Source organism: Vigna radiata, chromosome 5 (assembly GCF_000741045.1).
Source record: "Vigna radiata var. radiata cultivar VC1973A chromosome 5, Vradiata_ver6, whole genome shotgun sequence".
Lineage (NCBI taxonomy): Eukaryota > Viridiplantae > Streptophyta > Magnoliopsida > Fabales > Fabaceae > Vigna > Vigna radiata.
The window spans coordinates 28,291,956-28,311,403 of NC_028355.1; the positions used below are offsets into that span (position 1 = coordinate 28,291,956).

General features: G+C 33.1%; 1 protein-coding gene and 2 long non-coding RNA genes across 4 annotated transcripts; 2 read left to right on the forward strand and 1 right to left on the reverse strand.

Annotated features, from left to right (window-relative positions):
- Positions 1 to 22: 22 nt before the first annotated feature.
- Positions 23 to 13,007, reverse strand: LOC106762040 (myosin-12). 2 transcript variants are annotated; one of them, XM_014645722.2, is made up of 40 exons: positions 12,890 to 13,007; positions 12,647 to 12,775; positions 10,881 to 11,024; positions 10,622 to 10,767; positions 10,383 to 10,539; positions 10,247 to 10,305; positions 9,996 to 10,155; positions 9,762 to 9,911; positions 9,533 to 9,669; positions 9,306 to 9,452; positions 8,975 to 9,076; positions 8,837 to 8,894; positions 8,654 to 8,755; positions 8,535 to 8,572; positions 8,208 to 8,334; positions 7,954 to 8,124; positions 7,730 to 7,861; positions 7,527 to 7,633; positions 7,134 to 7,194; positions 6,842 to 7,019; positions 6,517 to 6,722; positions 6,202 to 6,321; positions 5,981 to 6,079; positions 5,531 to 5,746; positions 4,668 to 4,807; positions 4,489 to 4,590; positions 3,386 to 3,626; positions 3,270 to 3,317; positions 3,116 to 3,175; positions 2,854 to 3,024; positions 2,574 to 2,726; positions 2,286 to 2,492; positions 2,056 to 2,205; positions 1,894 to 1,964; positions 1,690 to 1,789; positions 1,543 to 1,599; positions 1,389 to 1,445; positions 1,096 to 1,176; positions 578 to 660; positions 23 to 442 (listed from the first exon to the last, which is right to left on the reverse strand). In XM_014645722.2, the coding sequence occupies exons 1-40, from the start codon at positions 12,890 to 12,892 to the stop codon at positions 301 to 303; spliced, it is 4,812 nt and encodes a 1,603-aa protein (XP_014501208.1). In that variant the 5' UTR covers positions 12,893 to 13,007; the 3' UTR covers positions 23 to 300. The 2 variants fall into 2 exon arrangements, with proteins under 2 accessions (XP_014501208.1, XP_014501209.1); XM_014645723.2 differs by lacking the exon at positions 3,270 to 3,317.
- Positions 2,917 to 5,987, forward strand: LOC111241701. The gene is made up of 3 exons (XR_002667978.1): positions 2,917 to 3,046; positions 3,451 to 3,641; positions 5,917 to 5,987. It is a non-coding gene; the product is annotated as an uncharacterized LOC111241701 (long non-coding RNA).
- Positions 12,089 to 13,552, forward strand: LOC111241700. Its single transcript, XR_002667977.1, has 2 exons — positions 12,089 to 12,440; positions 12,667 to 13,552. It is a non-coding gene; the product is annotated as an uncharacterized LOC111241700 (long non-coding RNA).
- Positions 13,553 to 19,448: the final 5,896 nt, after the last annotated feature.

Genomic DNA, 19,448 nt, shown 5'->3' on the forward strand with positions numbered 1-19,448 from the left:
TATCTTTGTTTAGTTTGCTAAATTGAACTAAAGCCAAACTTCCTTTCATTTCATTACTTTTTGAAGTAACATTATACAACAATGACAAAATTCACTGTGGCCTTCCTTGACATGAAGCCATACAAGAATAATAAACAAAATTTGGATCTTCCCGAAAACAAATGAAAAAAAATTAGAATAAAGAAATAAGCTAATTACAATTCTTCACCTCACCACTCAATTACTCTCTCCACACAAACCCAAATTAAATCAATACAAATCAGAAACTATAACTAATATCAGCAGCAAACTTTCACCAGCTCACTGAGAGTCACTGTCCATTTGTTGCAACAAGAAATGGAAGTCAGATCTTTGCCTGAGTATTGGTGGTGGATCCACATCCATGTCTGATAGGCGGATGTCACTCATGGACCGAAACATCTCCTCCATCAAGAATGGTATGCTGATTTTTGTAAAAAGAATCTTTGCATTAGCATGTCAGCAAATTGTTTCTATTGGCCAGGGAGTGACTTTTGGATTTGAATGTGAAAAGGGGGGAAATCAAAATTGGTTTAGAAGCATTTTAATAGTTAATTACCTGGAATCCACCTCTAGAAGGAATGAGCTATGATGTATGCTTATTGAGTCTTCTGTCATAATCACTCTCATTCTGCTAATGACCTGTAAAAGTCAGAAGGGGGAAAAAGAATTGAAACACCATTAGTTATCATGTGTGGTAAGGTCATCAGATGCACGATAAAGTTGTGATACTGATTAATTTAATAATGCTTGTTTGTTTTCTACGGTTATGAAACTTAATATTGGAAGTTGATTGTGAATATGTTTAAGAGTATTGTTTGTTTTCTACATCAATGAAGCAATCAGTTATGACGCAAATCTTGGCTGTAATATTTTATAGTGGTAGTTTGTCTTCTAGTTTCAGATTTTCTTTCTTTCAGAAGTATCTTTGTTTCTTCTAAAGATATAAATGCATTTTTAAGCAAATTGAATGTTTGCAAATTTTCATTATATTTCAAATGAATTTTGAAAGGTTGGACAAACTGTACGCAAAAAAGAGCAAGAGAAATAAACATGGTTTTGGAGACCAGGACTTACTTCTGCAGATAATCCCTGTGCCCCATACTTGTCATCCCAGAACATAGTTCCAATACGATATATTTGTGGAATACTTAACCCCTGATGTAAGAAAAATAAACAAGAAAACAAGACTCAGGCTCTTTTTCCAGTACTTTACATATGTTATTTGGATAAAATTTAAAGTAAAGGCTCATTCTTAATAGAGATCTACATGTTACACAAAAGCTAGTTCAATCCAGATAGGTTCAAGGTAGAAACTATGTAAGATACTCATTAAGCATTGAGGTTTCTTTGTAAGTTAGTTAAGTTACCGGGCATAGCTCATTCGTGATTTCCTCTAAAGATTTTTGAGTCTTTTGATGCAAAACCTGTGTAAATAAAGCATTTCAAAAACTGAATATTGAGGCAAGGGTAATGAAAGAGTTAAGAGTGCATTCTCTTTAATCTTGATCCAAAAAGCTATACCAGAAATCCCACAGCTTGGCGTATATGTTTGAGTTCATCCCAAGATGAACCAGCAAACTGCAAAATAAACCAAATACAAAAGATAAAAAAACGTAGAAAAGGTGTCTCTTGCACTTTTTCCTTAGGTTGTTCCAAATATTTAGTTACCTGGTCTGTTGCTTTAAGACACCATAGTTCCAACTCATGCAACCCTGCCTTCAAATATTCTCCATTGCTAAAGGAACAGCACTCACGACGAAGCAACAAACTGCCAGACAAAAGTTTTCAAAAACTTCATGAGAATTTATATTATATTCGGTAAACATTCACTACTCCAAGATGTTTTGTGCAATTGTTGGAAAGTCTTCTCACCTATTAAATAGCTGGATATTCATGAATGAGAAAACCTGACTAAATATCTTTCTTGTAATGATGGGAGGGACCTGAAGTCACAGGATGAACAATATTGGAAAGTCTCTTCTCTGAAAAGTACAAACTAGCAAAAGCAATATCAAGTGAGTAATTCATGCTTACATAGTTATCGGACAATATACGCAAGGCATGATCTAACTTGTCCACGATTCCCTTCCAGTACATATGTAATGCTTGCTGTTTTGCAACAATATTTGAATGGATGTTTCTGGATGATCCTCTTATTGATCTAGTTCTTATGGATCTTGGTGCCTGCCAGCGATGATGAAAGATTTAGCTTAGGCAATACCTAATTTTCCGTTGTACTTTGAATTTCATCTTATGATGCTTACCTGTATACACAAATTTAAGAATGGGCTAATCTCTTTCTTTAGACTATCACGGATCATTCCATATATCTTTTCCACATATGCAGTTAAATGCTGCTTAAACAGAATAGCTGGATATTTGGCTTCTACTTTAGACTGATCATTTGGCTTCTCCACCATTCCACTGTAGCCACTTGAAATCCCCAAGCCCATTGAAGATGAACGCAAACCCTGAATTTGTATATCAAGCACCATTTTATTTTAAACATTGATTTAATACAATGCAAAAACTAATTCTTTTGAAAAGCTTACTTGTGCCATTTTTCCAAACAAAGTGGCAGGGGAGTTTCGATTACGTGACACTGCCTTAGTTGTATTGCTGGCCTTCATTGTGCATTGTAGATAAAACAGAAGTGTTGAAATAGTTGAAAGCCAGTAGGCTAGATCATGGATTCCTTCTTGACTCTGCCAGAACATAAAATGCCACTTACTTTCTTACAACAATATGAGTGATTAAATTTAGGCTGAAATGAGGATTGTTTTAAAAATTCCTTAACTTTGTTAATGTACTAATGTTCTTGGAGAATATTACCTCTATAGATGATCGGATAGTGTGTGTAATTTTATCAAAAATATGTGTTTTTTCTGCTTCAAGGGATCTCCAATGAAGAAGTGCTTTATATACAATACAAGCAGCTGCTGGTCTGTTTTTCTCAAATCGCTTATCTTCAGCGAGACACTTGAGCAGTGCATCATGACTTTCCTGTTTATAAGAGATGGAAACTGTGAGAATCATTTATTTTGGTGTGAAACTGCATAACTTTCCCTGACTTTGTCTTGCCATTGAAACATACCTGCTGTCTGTCTGTGAGTGATCTTTGTTTAGTAAGCAAGAAGACCGGTGCTTTTGGTTCCTGTAAACATAATTTATTATTTGAAATGAACATACTGTTATTTATTACACAGCCAGTAATTCTTAAAGAAGAAGTGAGGTAAAATTTAAAATACTTTTCTTGAATGCAATTCTTCCTCTGTCTGAATTCCATTATCCAAATTCTGCCACATCATAAAAGATAAATTTTAAACAGTGAAATATTTCTAAAGCAAAACCTAAGGTAGGGTACCTTGATTTGGGCAGTCACATTATCTGCAATAACTCTTGGTTGCACTTTGATCTTCTCTACAACAGCAACTTCAGGTTCTGGTTCATTTTTTTCTGGATGAACTTTCTGCTCTAAAGCAGCTGCTGAATGGTCTGTTTCTATTTTCTCTGGATGGACTTTCTGCTCTAAAGCAGCTGCTGCTGCTGCCTGGCTCCGTAGGGATTCATTCTCTGATTCTAGATTTGCTATCTGACCCTTGAGGCTAGACAGACAACATGTAAATTTTAGTATTTTAATAGAATATATATGTTAATTTCAGTTTTATCTTCTATATTTCTTCCATTTGGACAACAACGTCAATAAGGGATTCTGTTATTATTTTGTTTCATGATATACGATGTTTATATTAGGAACAAATATTTTCTTAATCATTGCAGAGTATTAGCTGTTCTGATTTTTACTAAATAAATTAGAAAATAGTGTTATTGCGTCTTAATTACTTCCAATGGGTATGTAGTATTTATAGACATAAGCAGAAGGAATGAATCACCAAAGAGAGAAATTCTCACAATAAGTCCCACTTTGGTAAATCAGAACAGGGTAATAAGTATACAAGCAAGAGGTCCATGAATCTGAAGTGCCTAGATACTTTTGAACAAATAGGTCATTCAAACTAAAAGGCCACTCTTTGGACATGATCCATGCACAATTTTATTACTTCCTAAATTTATTATGGCCTGTGTTGTGGAGTTGAATTTTTATTTGTAGAAACTTGACAAAACTTAAACAGAAGGTGATAAATGCAAAGTAACCATAGAAGTGTAGTCAATTAAAAACTTCTAAATTGAAAGGAAGGATCAGTTTACCATAATATGTTATCATATAAATTTTTCAAATCTATTTCATGAACAATTGCTGGACCTACACCAGGGTCACTTTTGGTGTATCATTTGTGTGCCCCCTTTGGCTAAGGGAGTTGTGTCCATCAGAGTACTTAACCCTAAAAGAAATGCACATAAACTTTTTTTTATTGGCTACATTCAACTACAGCCTCGCTCTGGCTGCTAAATATAAGTAAGGCATAGAAATGATAAAAATGGTGGCAATAATATGTTAGAACTTACATTTTGATCTCTTCAAAGAGTTCTTCATTTTTTGATTCTTCCAAAGCCTGCTGGCATAGAACCTGGTTCTCAGACTCCAGGTTTGACAAACTCAATTCTAATCTGAAGTGATAAAGAATAGACAGTCAGTGCCAATTTATGGTGGAAGAGGTATTGAATGGCTAATATCACTTGTTAACCTTTCAATGGTCTCCTGAAGTTGTGTTGCTTTAAGCTGTGCTTCTTCCGCCTCTTTCACCCTTGATTGATTCTCGTTTTCAATTTTTGAGAACTTCTCTTCAAACTCTTTAATCTTCTTGTTAAGCTCTTCCACTTCAGTCTGTATTTTCAGAACTTCATAGTTAAGTATTGTCATCTTTCTAAGTGTCAACTGCAGAATTTTTATATGTGCTGTTTGGATGCTACTGTGACGGTCATAATACATACATACATACATACATACATATATATATATATATATATATATATATATATATATATATATATATCTGTATTTTTCTTGCTATCACTTTCTCCCTCACTTTACAACATTATTTAAGTACGCTTCATATGCCCTATACACAGCTGCATTTGTAGTGTTTACTACCTTGCCGAAAATGAGTCCAAATATATGTTTTCTTATAAAGTTACCTTCTACCTTTTCCATTTGGGAATGGTTCTGAAATATACATTGTATGCTAACCACTATTTATTTTTTCATTTTTCCTATATTTCCTATGAAACATTTGTTACTATTTTTCTTTTAATTTGTTGGTGGTAAAAGTTGTAATATTATGGGGGAAAAAAATTATAAATGCCTCCCTTAACCTTTGTTATGTTTTATTTTGAAGTAATTCATACTTTTATGAATGAAACTTTCAATGTTTCTTCATGTACACAAAATTTGTTTATTATAAGACCATAGATACTGCTAAATGAACATTTTTCTTTTATTGTAACTTGAATAACAAACTGGAACTGTTAATGTAATTTGATTGTTCCACCATTTTAATGCTGGAAGTAAACTTTCCAAATATATAAGAGGAAAAAGCTTTAGATTTACCTCCAGCTCCTCATTTTTATTTGTCAGTAACTCTAGCTTTGTATCGTCCACAACAGGTACCTCTTTAATTACTGGTGGTGCTTGTTCAATTGCTATTTTTGCTGCTTCTCTCTCATGTATAATTGCTGCCTGGGCTTCATCTAGCTGAGCTTGCATTTCTTGTAATGCATTTTGCAATTTTGCAATCTCTTGCCCTTTAGCTTCTTCAAGATCCATCTACAATTATTTTCTCCAGATTAGATGGGGTGGATAAAATGCTTTATGAATGAAAACAAGTTTTTCTTCTCACTACTAACTTGAATAGTGTGCACTGTATTAATTTGTGATTAAAATCTGTTACAAAATTTTTTTATTTTGAAGGATAATTACAGTGTTAAATTTTACAGGGATTAACCATTTCACTGAAATCATTTTGGCATTTATCATGGAGAATTAATCGAGAATCTATACCCTCATGTGCTTTTCAATATCTATTCTCCATGTAAGCTCCTCAACACGCTTCTCCAGCTTGTCCTTTGCCTCCTTAAGTGCCCCAGTTTCTCTTGCAGCCTGCACAGAGACTTAAAGTTGTTACCATGCCTATACTTTAGAAACATTTTTGTTTTTCATGTAGATATGTTAAAATTATTCGCATGAAATTTTAGAAAATGATACATAAAAGTAGAACTCACCATCCGAAGCTTTCGGAGCTCTTTCCTTGCAATTCTAGCTCTCCAAAGACATTGAAGTGAAACAGTTGCTTTCTTCTGTTGTTTGTAATCAGAAAGAGCTTGAACTTTTCTCCATTGTGTCTGTGAGAAAATGGACAATTAAAATTATAAAGAGAAGCAACGTAATTTCGTTCATATTATGAATATTTAAATATGAAGCACTTCTAGTTTTTATCTGTGTAACCAAGATGAATTTTGCATTTGCATTCCCATTTTTTCGTTTTGCATGTCATTATTTATGTTGGTGTTATATATTTCTTTAAATGACGTATTCACCTGAATTTTCGTTGAAGCCTTTGTTCTTCTTCTGTACCTATATTCATTTCGTGCTGCAAATGCTCTCAAGCCTGATTGAAGAACTATAGCTGATACTTGTAATGATGTATAGTACATTCTTGCTCTGTGTGCACGCGCATGTTTCTGTATCCGGATAGAAGCTGCTTCCCTCCTCATATGTTCATAGAGTTCACGCGCAAGTTTAGCTGAAAAACGAAAGCCATCAAAAGAATAACTCCTGTTATTTCCAGGACAGTACCAAAAATCATGCAGTTAAGCAAAAGGGGAACATGTCTAAAATTGTAATATTGTGAAGAAAGATCACCTCTCCACATCTTCTGGATATATATTGTGGCCTTTCTTAGGGTGATGAACTCCTTTCTGGTTAAATGTGTTCGGATTTGTCTCTGGATGAGTTTAGCTGCTTTAGCTAAGACTTCGGCTCTTCGTGCATCCATTTCAGCCATCTGACCTGCTCTGAGAAATACCTTTGTTTTTCCCATCTGATTGGAACATTAAGGGGGAAAGACATTACAGATTATAACATATAAATTCCTTAAAGTTTATGGACAATAATGCCTTCTTTATCTTCTATGAAACATATTTTTCAGACTTACTTGATAGCCTTTTAAGCCCATCTTATCACAGATGGCCATAGCGGCCTTTTTCTCATCAGAACTGCACAGAAGAAAGCATTATTTATCATATGGGTGTATGAAGCTTATCATATATTTTATCAGACATGAAAATGAGAGAGAGACTTGTGATATTTATTTTCAAGTGATCCTGAATTGATTCTCTATGATGCAAGATGCAAGGGCAAAGTAGATTATTCTTATCTATTGTATTAAGTTATACTTTAAGTAGTTTAACTGACATGGTTGCATTTCATCTTTGATTCATAATTCTTAACACTATTTTCTATTTTCTTTAAGGTGTGAATGCCATATGAGTGACAATCAAAGTCTAAAAATCATTTTGATTTTCTTGTAGACATGAATAATTTATACCCATCAAGGACATCGGGGGCTAGCATTCCAAAACGATCAAGAAACTCTTCAAAAGTTCTTTTTGTTGGATATCCAGCACAACTAATCCTTATTGCCTCAAGTACTCCCTGAAAGATTTATGGTGCGAATGTTATGCTGGTAGACTTTCTCAAGCTCAATGAATAGTCACTTATTTCAGAGACAATTTGGAAAATTAAACTTACCCCACATCTTAATTGGTTCAAGACGTTGAAGTTCTCAAAGATCCCAGGCTGCAAAACTGTATTTGGTTTCACACATCGTATGTAATGCGGTTCTGTTGTATTCAGTGTCTCCATGAGAGATTGCAGTTGTTGCTACATATTAAGATTTGATCCAAAGGAAATTCATGGATTGATCATTTCTATAAATAGGCAGAAGTAGTAAAATGTTGAAATTAAATTGTTACCTTAAACTGTGAACCAATGGAAGAGAATTTGGATTGCTTTGAAGTTTCCTCTGGTAAAGGAGGGAAAAGATTAGCAACAAATGGGCACTTGGAAGCACATAAAAGAGCTTGATGCTCTGCTACAACATAATCTTTGTTTTTATCAAGAAAATAATCTGCTTGATACGTGACCTGTGCACAAAAGGGTTCTGTGACGATTAATTTCTAATTCTTGGTCAATGGCCGAGGAAAAAATTTAGAACTTTCTCACTTACATCTCCAGCATAATGGTTAATTGTGAAATCTGTTCGAGCAAGTTTTGGCTTGCTGAAGCGCTTGTGGGATTTATATGTCTGGTACATCTTTTGTGCAAAAGTTTCATGAGTTGATTTTGGGAACATGCTGCAGAAGAAGAAGAAGAAGAAGAAGAACATTAAAATTTCTCCTGTTTTTATAGTTTTCGCTTTTTATCTAGAAAGGAAATAAAATCCTTCTGAGTGAGTTGTTCCACCCTATCATACTGAGGAATTATTTCGCAGGCATAGAATAAGCAAATATGCTCATCTATTCTTTTTCACATTTTTTTGAGTAAAATGACATACCAGGCTTCATCTAGAAGAGCGATTATTCCCCCTGGTTTCTGCATGATAGACATACAAATAGTTTCACGAGTTTATCTAATAGAAAAAATCTTTTCTGAAGCAATGATGACGAAGAATACCTTTTCGATAAGATCAAGAACATCCTGATTATCCACAAACTCTACATAGCTCCAATTGATTTCCTCCTTTGTGTACTCTTCTTGCTCCATCTTGAATACATGCTGTTGAAACAGATGCCTTTTTAGATTGTGTATTGCAGCAGATAATGATGCTCAAGTTGTATTTAGAAGTTATTACCATACCTGATTAAAATGTTGTTGCAACTTCTCATTCGTTAGGTTGATGCATAGTTGCTCAAAACTGTAAATGAAGAACAATGAGATTACAAGATAGAGATGTAGAAACTCTAGTTCTTCTGCTTGTAAAATTATGCTATTTACCTGTTGATTTTGAAGCTTTCAAATCCATAAATGTCAAGGACTCCTATTATGCTTACTGCATTGGAATCTTGGCCAATTGAACTGTTAATTTTGTCCACAATCCTGCCAGATTTTAAGAATGCATTTAGAATTTTTCATTCCTTGTCTCAAAACTGAAAATATGCTCATAGAATAAGCCATACAAGCAAAGCACTTCTATTTACAGAAGATTTTGTTATGTATTATATGGTATTTGGAACACGTTTCCTTTACATAATTGCTTTTGCATTTTCAATGTTCTGTACTGAACAAGGTTAGTTACATGTTGGTGTAGTTAGTTCGTTGTTTTTACCAATCAAACAATTTGGAGTACACAGTCTTTGACAAGGCATCTCGACTCAAAGCAGCAGCATCAGGGTCCAGAGGTTTGGTGATGTTACCATCAGGAGTTACAATGACACGCTTGCAAAGTGAATCTTCCAGTGCTTTTGCATCACACCTGAACATAAACATGTTAAGAGACACCAAAGTTGAAGCATATGAATTATACAGTTCTGATGGGCAGATCAAAGCTCGTACATGAATAACTCCGCAGCTGTTTGGAGGTGGAAGAGTGATTTATCATCTTTCAATTTTGAAGAATCCACTTCTTTCCCTTTGACAAAGTCAATGTTTCCAAGATGGAGGATTGCAGCTACCACACGGAAGATAGCATCCTGTGAAGGGAAATTTTATTTAACCAATTGTTTGGATATAATCAAAACACTGTTTCTTTAAAATGTGCTGCACTTGTGAAATGATCCAATACCTGCTCTTCTTGGTTAATGCCCACAATATCCATTGCATTTTTGGTCTCCAAGTATTCTTTTGCATCATCTACATTTGACACTTCATAACAGTTTGATTGATTAAGATAGTGGAATTGCCTTGGATCCCCTAACTTGTATTTTTTGGCATCCTGTTTAGAAACTTTTAACTATTAGATTTAGTGAGCAAATGGTATGTTACTGAATTATTTTCAGGATAATTATTGAGAAGTCACCTCTGGTGGTGCTGCACAAAGCATGTAAAAGCAATGATAGTTTCTCTCTGGGTCAGAGACCTGGCAAACTCGTGACCTTTCAAGCAGATATGTTCGGATTGCAGCTCCGGAAATCTTCCCATTCTTGTCAAATTGAATTTCAACAAATTTACCAAATCGACTGGCACAAACTCAAATAATTTTGTAAGATAAATTAAAATGGGAATTGTTGTAGAAAATGAGACCTGAGAAAATATATCTATACAATCTACCTTGAATTGTTGTTTTTGACAGTTTTGGCATTTCCAAATGCTTCCAACACTGGATTGGACTGCAGAACTGATAATGTCACTACATATATACCTTATTTGGGTTCTAAGAAACGATTTGTAAGTAGTTCAAACTCACCTCCAAAACCTGTTGTTCTACAGTTCTTCCTTCAGTAGCAGATCTACCCCCCATGAATGCTAGGTACCTCATGAGCATTTTTGTTGTCTCAGTTTTACCAGCTCCACTCTCTCCACTTACCAAAATGGATTGGCTTCCATTTTCATTTATCATTGCCCTGATACATTTGACTGAGTCAACTCTATGATTGATCTGAGTTTACTTGTGCAAAATATATTTCTACATTGATGTAAACATACCTGTAACATGTGTCAGCTACAGCAAAAAGGTGAGGACTAAGCTCTCCAAATGCTGCACCTTTGTACTGCTGCATCATATGGATGTCATACAAATGTGGCAATCTTCGAAAAGGATTCACTGCAATTAAGATATTCCCTGTATATGTCTGTTCATTCCATTTATTTTCGTCAGACTTTACTCTCTTTTCCTTTATATAACTTTTTTATCAAATACATTAAGAATGGCAATGGAGAAGTAGATTAAATGGTTGTGACTCACATATATCTCATTGAGAGAAAAACGAGTTGCAAGATTATGCAGGACTCCTGGCTCATGAAGGTAAGCTAGCTTGGTCATGTCATCAACTCCTGCAGGTGGTGCTTCTGTATCTTTGGGGTATATGCTTGAAATATCTGCCACCATCTGAAATTTAGGTAAATGCTAATGTTTAGTTTTATATGATCCTTTATGTTCAAGTATAAAAATTGTGAGAATGGTGATATATTCTGGGCCATCCTTCTGAGTGGACAAGGCTAAGGTGAGTCAGAATACAATCAAATTATGGTACCTGAGCTTGTTGAAAGAACTAAAATAAACTATAATTTTCTCATTTGAGCAACTATACTTAATTTGGAAATCTTATTTAAAATATGTGATAGGAAAAGAATAATTTTTTTTTTCTGAACAAGAATGTGTTGTGACTTCAGTTCCTGTGCATTCTAAAATTAGTAATGTGATGAGGCTGAAAATTGCGGTTGCAGGTTTTGTACTGAAATTTCACTTTGGTTTTGTATTATTATTTTTTTCTATCTATCTTTTGTCTTCTACCAGGCTAAGAACAAAAACTGATCAAGTTTCAGCTTTATTATCACATAACATAATATTATAGTTTTCACTTCACACAATACTATATAGTATGAAAAATCCAGTTACAGAACAAAAAGAATAAAATTTAAGGTTGATGGATCATCTTATATTATTCTTTAAACAAGTTATTCAGCTTTCCATTATTCGGATCCAAAGTAGCCATGGCATTCTACTAAAAAAGCAAATATATGCACTCAAGTTTAGAGAGTTTAGAGAAACTCCTGAGACTCCAATTAAGAATTAACAAATTTATATAAATAACATTTTAATTTAAATAAGTACAGAAAATTCTATAACTTAAAAGTACTTTAAATAAATAAATTATTTTTTTACCATTATCATTAATATTTATCTGTTTCATCTAATATCTGACGAGCATTTTTACTTCTAGTTTTATTAAAAGAAGATGCACTTGGGTTGCTCAGTTGAATTTGAACCATTCCCGACATTTTTTGTTTTAATTTTTGTTCACTACAAAATTCCAAAATAAAAAATAATCTAACTGCAGAAGGACAGAAGTAACAAAAAAATATTCTATATGCTGATAAAAAATAATCTAAATGCATACTGACAAAAGAGCTTATAAATTGTTTTTACGATAAAAAAAATAATCCAATTGCAGAGGTATAAAAAAATTTCACTATAAAAAATAATCTAAGTGTAGAGGGAGAAAAGGGCTTATAAAAAAATTTCACAGCGAAACGAAAACAGAACAGAGCGAGGTCGAGGGGGCGAAACGCAAATCAGCGCAGACGCGACCCACTGCGAGCAACGGCGACCCACTGCGAGCAACGGCGACCCACGGAGAGCGACGACGATCTTGGGCGACGGCTACCACGACTGTGACGGTGGCTAACGGTGATCGCGAGTGACGACGCCAAATTGAGAGCAGAGCGCGAGTTCTTGGAATCGCAGTAGGCGAAGGAAGAAGATGAGCTTCGTGAGTGAGCTATATTACAAAACCCTAATCTGGTAAGCCCTAAAACCAACTTCGTTTTACATTAAAAAAAAATTCTCGACGAACTCGCGAGTTTGATAACCATGTCTCTACCTATCTCTGAAAGGCCTGATATATATACATCTATGATATGGAGCAATCTAATCAAGTTTCAAAGTGTTTCGCCAATCAATGACAATACTTAAAATATTCCAGTTCTATGATCAAGTAAAAGGCTTACAGTTTTCCCATTTGTGGCAGTGATGGTAACATTTTTGCCATTAATTTCTGTGACCTCACCATCAATCCATGCATCCTCAGGATCCTCAACCCAAACCTGTGATCCAACGATGATGTTCACAGGCGTTCCCTGAACCAATCATAACAAGGCATGAAAAGTGTTAACAGACATGATCTGACACCAGAAAAGTTGAGAGGTGATCAGCAACACAAAGAGAACAATTTTTCTTGTTCAGATTCTCACCATGATGTGCTAAACTCTTCTGATCATGAAAATCAGAATGGTGGCTTGTGGAACAAGACCAATATGAATGAATGAATGAATGCTTGTGAAAGAGTTGGTGGATGCAAAAGGGTGGTGGAGTTGTATATGGAAGAATGCTGGTGTGTGTTGCAGAGTTTTCAGAAAGCAGAAAGGAATGTCCAAAAGAAAAACAAAGGCATAGGAAATGCCAGGGTGGTTAACAACTCTTTAAAGCTAAAGGGGAAGAAGTAAGCACCCCCTCACCTCACCTTACCACCTTTTCTTCCCTCTCAGTCCCATGTACTTTTTTTTTCTCCTTCCACGACAGATGCTGACTTGGCACCAACAGAAGCCCCAGAAAAAAATGTGTCACAAAAAATAATTATTCAAATATTCAATTCATGTGTCTGCTGCCTGCAACATGATCACACGGATGGGGCCATGTTGCTTAAGCCATACGTAGAATGAGCCACCGTCCTCCAGCTGATAATTTTGAATATTTTGTTTTTTGTTGCTTCATCATAATTTTGGTTTTAAATAGTTTTGTTATGGACTGGTCAAGCGTGTATTATTTGGTATTATGGTGAGTAGTACTAGTACTGGTAGCATACACAGCTGGTGTTACTTGTCATATTTCAGTGTTATAGTAATTACCATCCTCTAGTCACCTTTTACTCATTGTATATAATCATTCAAAAAGAAAGGGAGTAACTAACCTTATGGGAGAGGGACTCCTACATTTAGTGTCTAGCAGTTCTTTGAATGCTAGCGAAGATACTATTCTATTTGAAAGTTACCCTAACTATGATTTTGAATTAGTAGGTAATGTAAACCTTCTTACACTCATAATTGTGCATAAAAATGTAGTTGAATAAGTCAGAAATAAAAGAAGGTTGGGTGAAGATTTCAAATTTAACAAGCTAGAATTACATGTTAGAGGCAGAGATGACTAGTTGGAACAATGGAGTGTTGGTATATTGCTTGGGAAAAAGGAGAAGATGTGTACATCAAATTCTATTTGAAGCATACCTTATTCCACTATGTCCAAAGTCAAATGTCAATTGAGTTGAAGGAAGGCTCTCATATTAAAGATGCCCAAAAGAAAGGAAAAGAAGATTGTGAAAGTTGATCCACACAAAGGGTTCCACTTGGCATAGTAAATGCCAATGATGGGGACACAAGTTTTCCAACTTTATGTATGTCTCAACATCCAAAAATAACTTTTTTGTCACCCCTTCTGCTTTCAGCCTTTGAAGTGTAACTACTAACAAAAATACTACCATCTATGATTCTGTGTATCTAGAATCACGAAATTGAAGGGCAGTTAGTTTTTTTTTTTTTTTCCTTTTTTTTTCCCTTGTGGGACGGCTGAGGGAGGTGCCACATTTTTTTGCCTATGGTGATTCACATGAGAAAAGGGTCATGTCATGTGGTGTGATGGTGGGACCATGGAGCATAGGGAAAAGCCTTACAGAGGCGTGGCTTTCCAACCAAGCTTTGTTCATCATTCTTTTTCTTTTGCTATTTGTTTAAAGAAATTTTGCTGATGTGGGCATCATTAATCATCATTACCCTCTCTTATTAAGGGTTATAAGTTGGATATTTTTGTCAAATGTTCATATGATGGGGTGGCCTATATGGCCCTCATGGAAATTTAGATCTTGCTGTACCAAATAGTGTTGTGTGTAGGGAGATGCTTCTCTTGTCGGTCATTGGTCCAAAGCAGTTTTGTTGAAACGCAACTTTTGGAAGTGCTTTTGACCCAATTTTTCTCAATGTGGAATAAAATCATCTTTTAGTTGAACAAGGGGAAAAGGAAAGGGTGTAGAGAATTTGAAGATGAGAAGTGATGCAATTGTGTGTGATGGTGTTTTAATAAGCCCAATTATGTCAAGGCTACCACACGTCCTTGAAGTTTCCTCATGGACATGAAAAACTATTCCCATCATAACCCATTAAAGCCTATGGTTAAAAAGGCCTCCTTTCACTCAAACACCTCTAAAAGGAATTCTTTTTATGAGCATTTATTACATGTTATAAAATAGTTGGAGACTATTATTGAAATCACAATTAGAAGACTAATATAATGTGACAAGATAGTTTGGGTACTTATTTCAAACTCAATAGAGTAAAGGTCTATAAGGAGATTATAGGATTGGTAAATCAAAGGTGGTATTATTCATTAAAGACAAATTTATTATTGTTAGAAATTTCACATCGATTAGAGATAAAATTAATTTAGAATATATAAGTGAGTGTAAATTTAATCTTATAGATTAGTTTTATGGAGTTAAGTCGGTTCATATACTATCATAGTATTGACAAGAAAAAGATGACGAACATAAAATGACAACAATCACTTGAGATGTAAGAAAATTATGTAAATGAAGGAATATTATTAGAATGTTTTGTAGTTAAAGAACCTTATATTCATTATAGTGTTGGATATAAAGAGCACAAGGCAATGGCGGGTGGAGTAATGTTAATAAGGGGAAGGGTGTTTGATGGAATCCAGACGTCTTCCATCAGTGTTGCTTTGGTGGTATAATGACTCAGGGATTCAAGTACCTAAGGAAGGAAATATGTGTTTCCTTTAAGACATCATCTATGGTTGTGTTTAAGGTTGTATCCATCTTAGTGTTGCTTGTGTTTAAGGTTGCATCCATCTTAGTGTCGCTTGATGCTTCATTTGGTAATGTAGTTTGACATGTGCATCTAGGGAACATGTGTTTCCAAAGGATTAGATATTCCAAAAGGTGGAGACTTAATGTTTTGTGAATATTATGTGTTTGAGAAACAATATAAACAAAACTTTCCTACATGTTACATAAGATGAAGACCACATTAGATTATGTCCTTGGACATCATTGGAGGGGTACAAGGAAGTTCCTCCATCGAGAGGCGTGAATTACATTCTCTTAGTCATCAATGATTAATCAAGATTCACATGGTATTCAAGATGAAGTAGAAATTATAGGTCTTTACGAGTTTCAAGCATTAGATGTTCCTAGTGCTTAATCAAACCTTTTTGGAGAAGTTGTTACAATTTAGTATAGATAGACATTATTGAGGTGATCATAAGAATGCTTATTAGCTTAGAACATTTAAAGACATAAATTTAGACTTTCTAATATTAATCATGTGAATTTTGTTTCGTTAAATTAGTTAATCAAAGTACTTCTAACTAACTTGTAACTTTATGTAGTCTTATATATAATCAATGTGTTCATGTTGCTTAAATAATAAAGTATCAACACTTTGTAAGTAATGTTTATTGTTTGTGTGATTCACAATCAATATTCTACTTATTATATCATTATTCTTCGGTTAATGCATAACACATTGGCTTGACTAGTTTAAACATCTTCAATTCATTATTATATGTATTGGAATCACCACATTTTTCATATAAATGATTAAAATACATAAATTAAATTAAATTATCATAGAATTTAATTGTATAATTATTCATATTAACTAATTGAATTAGATTATAACGTGAATTGAAATAAATTGAAATATTACAAATTCTTTTTTAAATACATGAACTATCTAAATCAGTTGAATTATTAATGGTTGTCTTATTTTAAAATATATCTTTTTCAATCTCCTAGATTATAGTTTAATTCAATTTATATAATTTTATTTAGAAAAAAATCAATGAAAAAAAACTAGAATAAAAGTTCAATTCAATTTTTTGTACATTGGAGTTGAATAAGATTGTTTAGTTTATATTTATTTAATACCTCTATCTTCAATTTCTGTTAATCATAAGTAAATTTAATAAAATGAGTGAGCTAGTGTTATTAATGGAACAAAATCACATTTTCAACTTGTTAGTTTATCTTTGCATATCAACTAAATTAATAACTAAAAGTAGAATGGATTATCTTATCCACCCTTTATATAATTAAGACAGATAAAAAATAATTTAAATAATTTAAATTTTTGTATTTTATTATTTGAATGATTTCGTTTTATTAAAAAATTACATTCCAAATACTCTTATGAATTGGAAAAATAAAACTCGACATTTAGAAGAAAAAAAAAAGTATGTACACTTATTACTTTCTATTTAAAATATGAATATAAAAACTATGTTTCGAAAAAGCTTTTTATAAAATTTATGTTTTAATTCTTTTTCTTTTTCCTTCGTTTATTTATTTTATTTCTTTTTAGTTTATTTTAGAAAAATGTGTTGGGTAAAGAGTGGCTGAGTAAAGAAGGGAGTGTTTTGGGAGAAAGAGAAAAGGAGAGGATAGATATGTAATTTAAAATAAGTAAAACGAGTGGGTATAGAAGAAAAGGTGGAGTATAAATAGCAGGATATTTTATTTGTGTTTGAACAATTAACGCTAATGCTATTTACACTCCCCTTTCTCAATTTGTCTCCAAAATTTTGTACTGAGATTTATTTTTCTTTTCGAAAACAAAGACACAACCTCGTATATTTTTTCATTTATGCTTTTTCTTCAAACATAATAGGAATTTCAACATGCACCCCCTAAAATTGCATCTTCAAATTCTTTTATCCCTTTTGAAAAGATTACTTTAGAACAAAATTAACATATTATCTGGAAAATCATTTTAGGAAGAGTTCAACACTGTATAATTATGGAACACTTTCCAATGATATTTATAATTAAGAAATGAACTTTCGGAAACGGTACAGAATTTGTTCTTTAATAGATCTTTATTTCATCATTTTGACGCTTTTGGGCCGAAAAAAGTGATACTAGACATTGCTCCTATTACATAGTTTATGATACTTTTAGTGAAATATTCTTTTTAAATTATGCAATTTGAAAGTCAATTCATTGTATATAGTATGGGGCGCGGGAGGAAAATATGGGGTGCAGGAAGAATGACCCATAAATTATTAGTTAAAAAGGCCCGAAAGCCCATTTAGATTTTTAAGGGCATATACCCTTCCTAAAGTCAAGAGTACCTTGAACAGAATTATGAATATGAACTTTTCAATAAAGCGGCCTTTTGTAGTATATTAATTATAATAAAATATTTATTTTTAAAAAGGAAGATTTTCTAGCCTTTGTGATGGAAGGATATCTTAATGCAACATGAAGCAATTCAATGCAACATTTTTGCAATTGCTTGCTTAACGTTTGTGGGTAGCCATTAATTAGGATTAAGTTTAAGATTAATCATAAATTTTAAAATAGGTATTGCCCAACTGTAAATCTCATAAAAGAAATTGCTTGTGTTGTAATGGTGCTTTAGCAGTTAGAGGCTATCAACACAATTTATTATTAAGCATAATTAATTACTAGTGAATGTGAGGTTGTTTAGAAAAACTTAGATTATGTACGAAATAATTGATTATTTCTTAAATATATAAAAAATAGATTTTCGCCTATAATTGATTATTTATAATTATTAATTGTTATTTTTTAAGAAATATATTCTGACACAGTTAAAATATTATTTTTATGGTAGTAGGTATGAAGGAAGATCTAGGGTTAATGTGTAGACATATATAGAAGTGAAGCATTATTAGTCAAAGAGACCAAATCCTATTTTGTTTTCAAACACAGCTAATAATCTAACCATCCTTCTTAATAAATGTTTGGCAAAAACCCACATTATATTTTCCTCTTACTTTTCATTTCTAAGAAGATAAGTGTTTTTTGGAATTTTAAATCATGAGAGAATATTAAATTAAGATTCACTCTCTACAGATTGCTAAAAATATATTTCTAAAAATTCGATTATTAAATAAATTTAAAAAGTCAACAAGTTACCAATTTCAAAACTTTGAAATGAAATTAAAATAAAAGACACTATGAAACATCAAATTTTCATTAGTAATGATGTTGGTAAGTGTGGTCAACAACAACTGTACACAATAAATACAAGTCTACGACATGCGCTCTATTCCTAATCTGTTGATTTAGGTTTTTGTCGTTTTCTTTATCTTCAATTTTTATGTATGTAACCAAACTTTTCTTTCTCAATTAACACACCAAGAGATTTTTGGCTTTCTAAATTACCAAAATCTATCGTCAAAGTTATGCAATAATTATAAACATCAGTGTAAGAATTCCTTCTCTGAACTGCATAAGAAACAAAATAGCGGTTTAAGAATGCAAGTGTAGGTTTAAATTCCACATTGGATAGAAATGAGAAAGTAGAATACTATATAAAGATGAAAGATCCATTAACCCATTACCTTAAAGTTTTGGGTAGAGAGTAGTGTTAATTTCTTATATGGTTGAGCTCATATCTTAATAGTATTGTGTCTTCCCGATAGATAAACGAACATAAGAGAATTTTTCAACCTTTTCACGTTATTGCATGGAAAACTAAAGTCTAGATAGCCGTAACATTCATTTGACATGATATTTTTCAAATTTTTCTTTCAAAATTATTTTTTTACCTTTAATAAATATTTACAAAAATGAATTCATATGAATGTAAAAAACATATATGTGCCAAAAGTAGGATTTTTGGAATTGAAAACGTGTTGAGATAATTAATATGATAATAGTGATATGGTGTGCTACAAGCTGGAAATTTGCTTTAATAGGTAAACGAAAGTGAG

Excerpts from the sequence above, each read along its gene's own strand:
- LOC106762040 (XM_014645722.2), bottom strand. Across the intron at positions 8,756-8,836 it reads TGCAACAACATTTTAATCAG|CATGTATTCAAGATGGAGCA; the intron begins GTATGGTAATAA and ends CTGTTTCAACAG. Across the intron at positions 1,177-1,388 it reads TCACGAATGAGCTATGCCCG|GGGTTAAGTATTCCACAAAT; the intron begins GTAACTTAACTA and ends TTCTTACATCAG.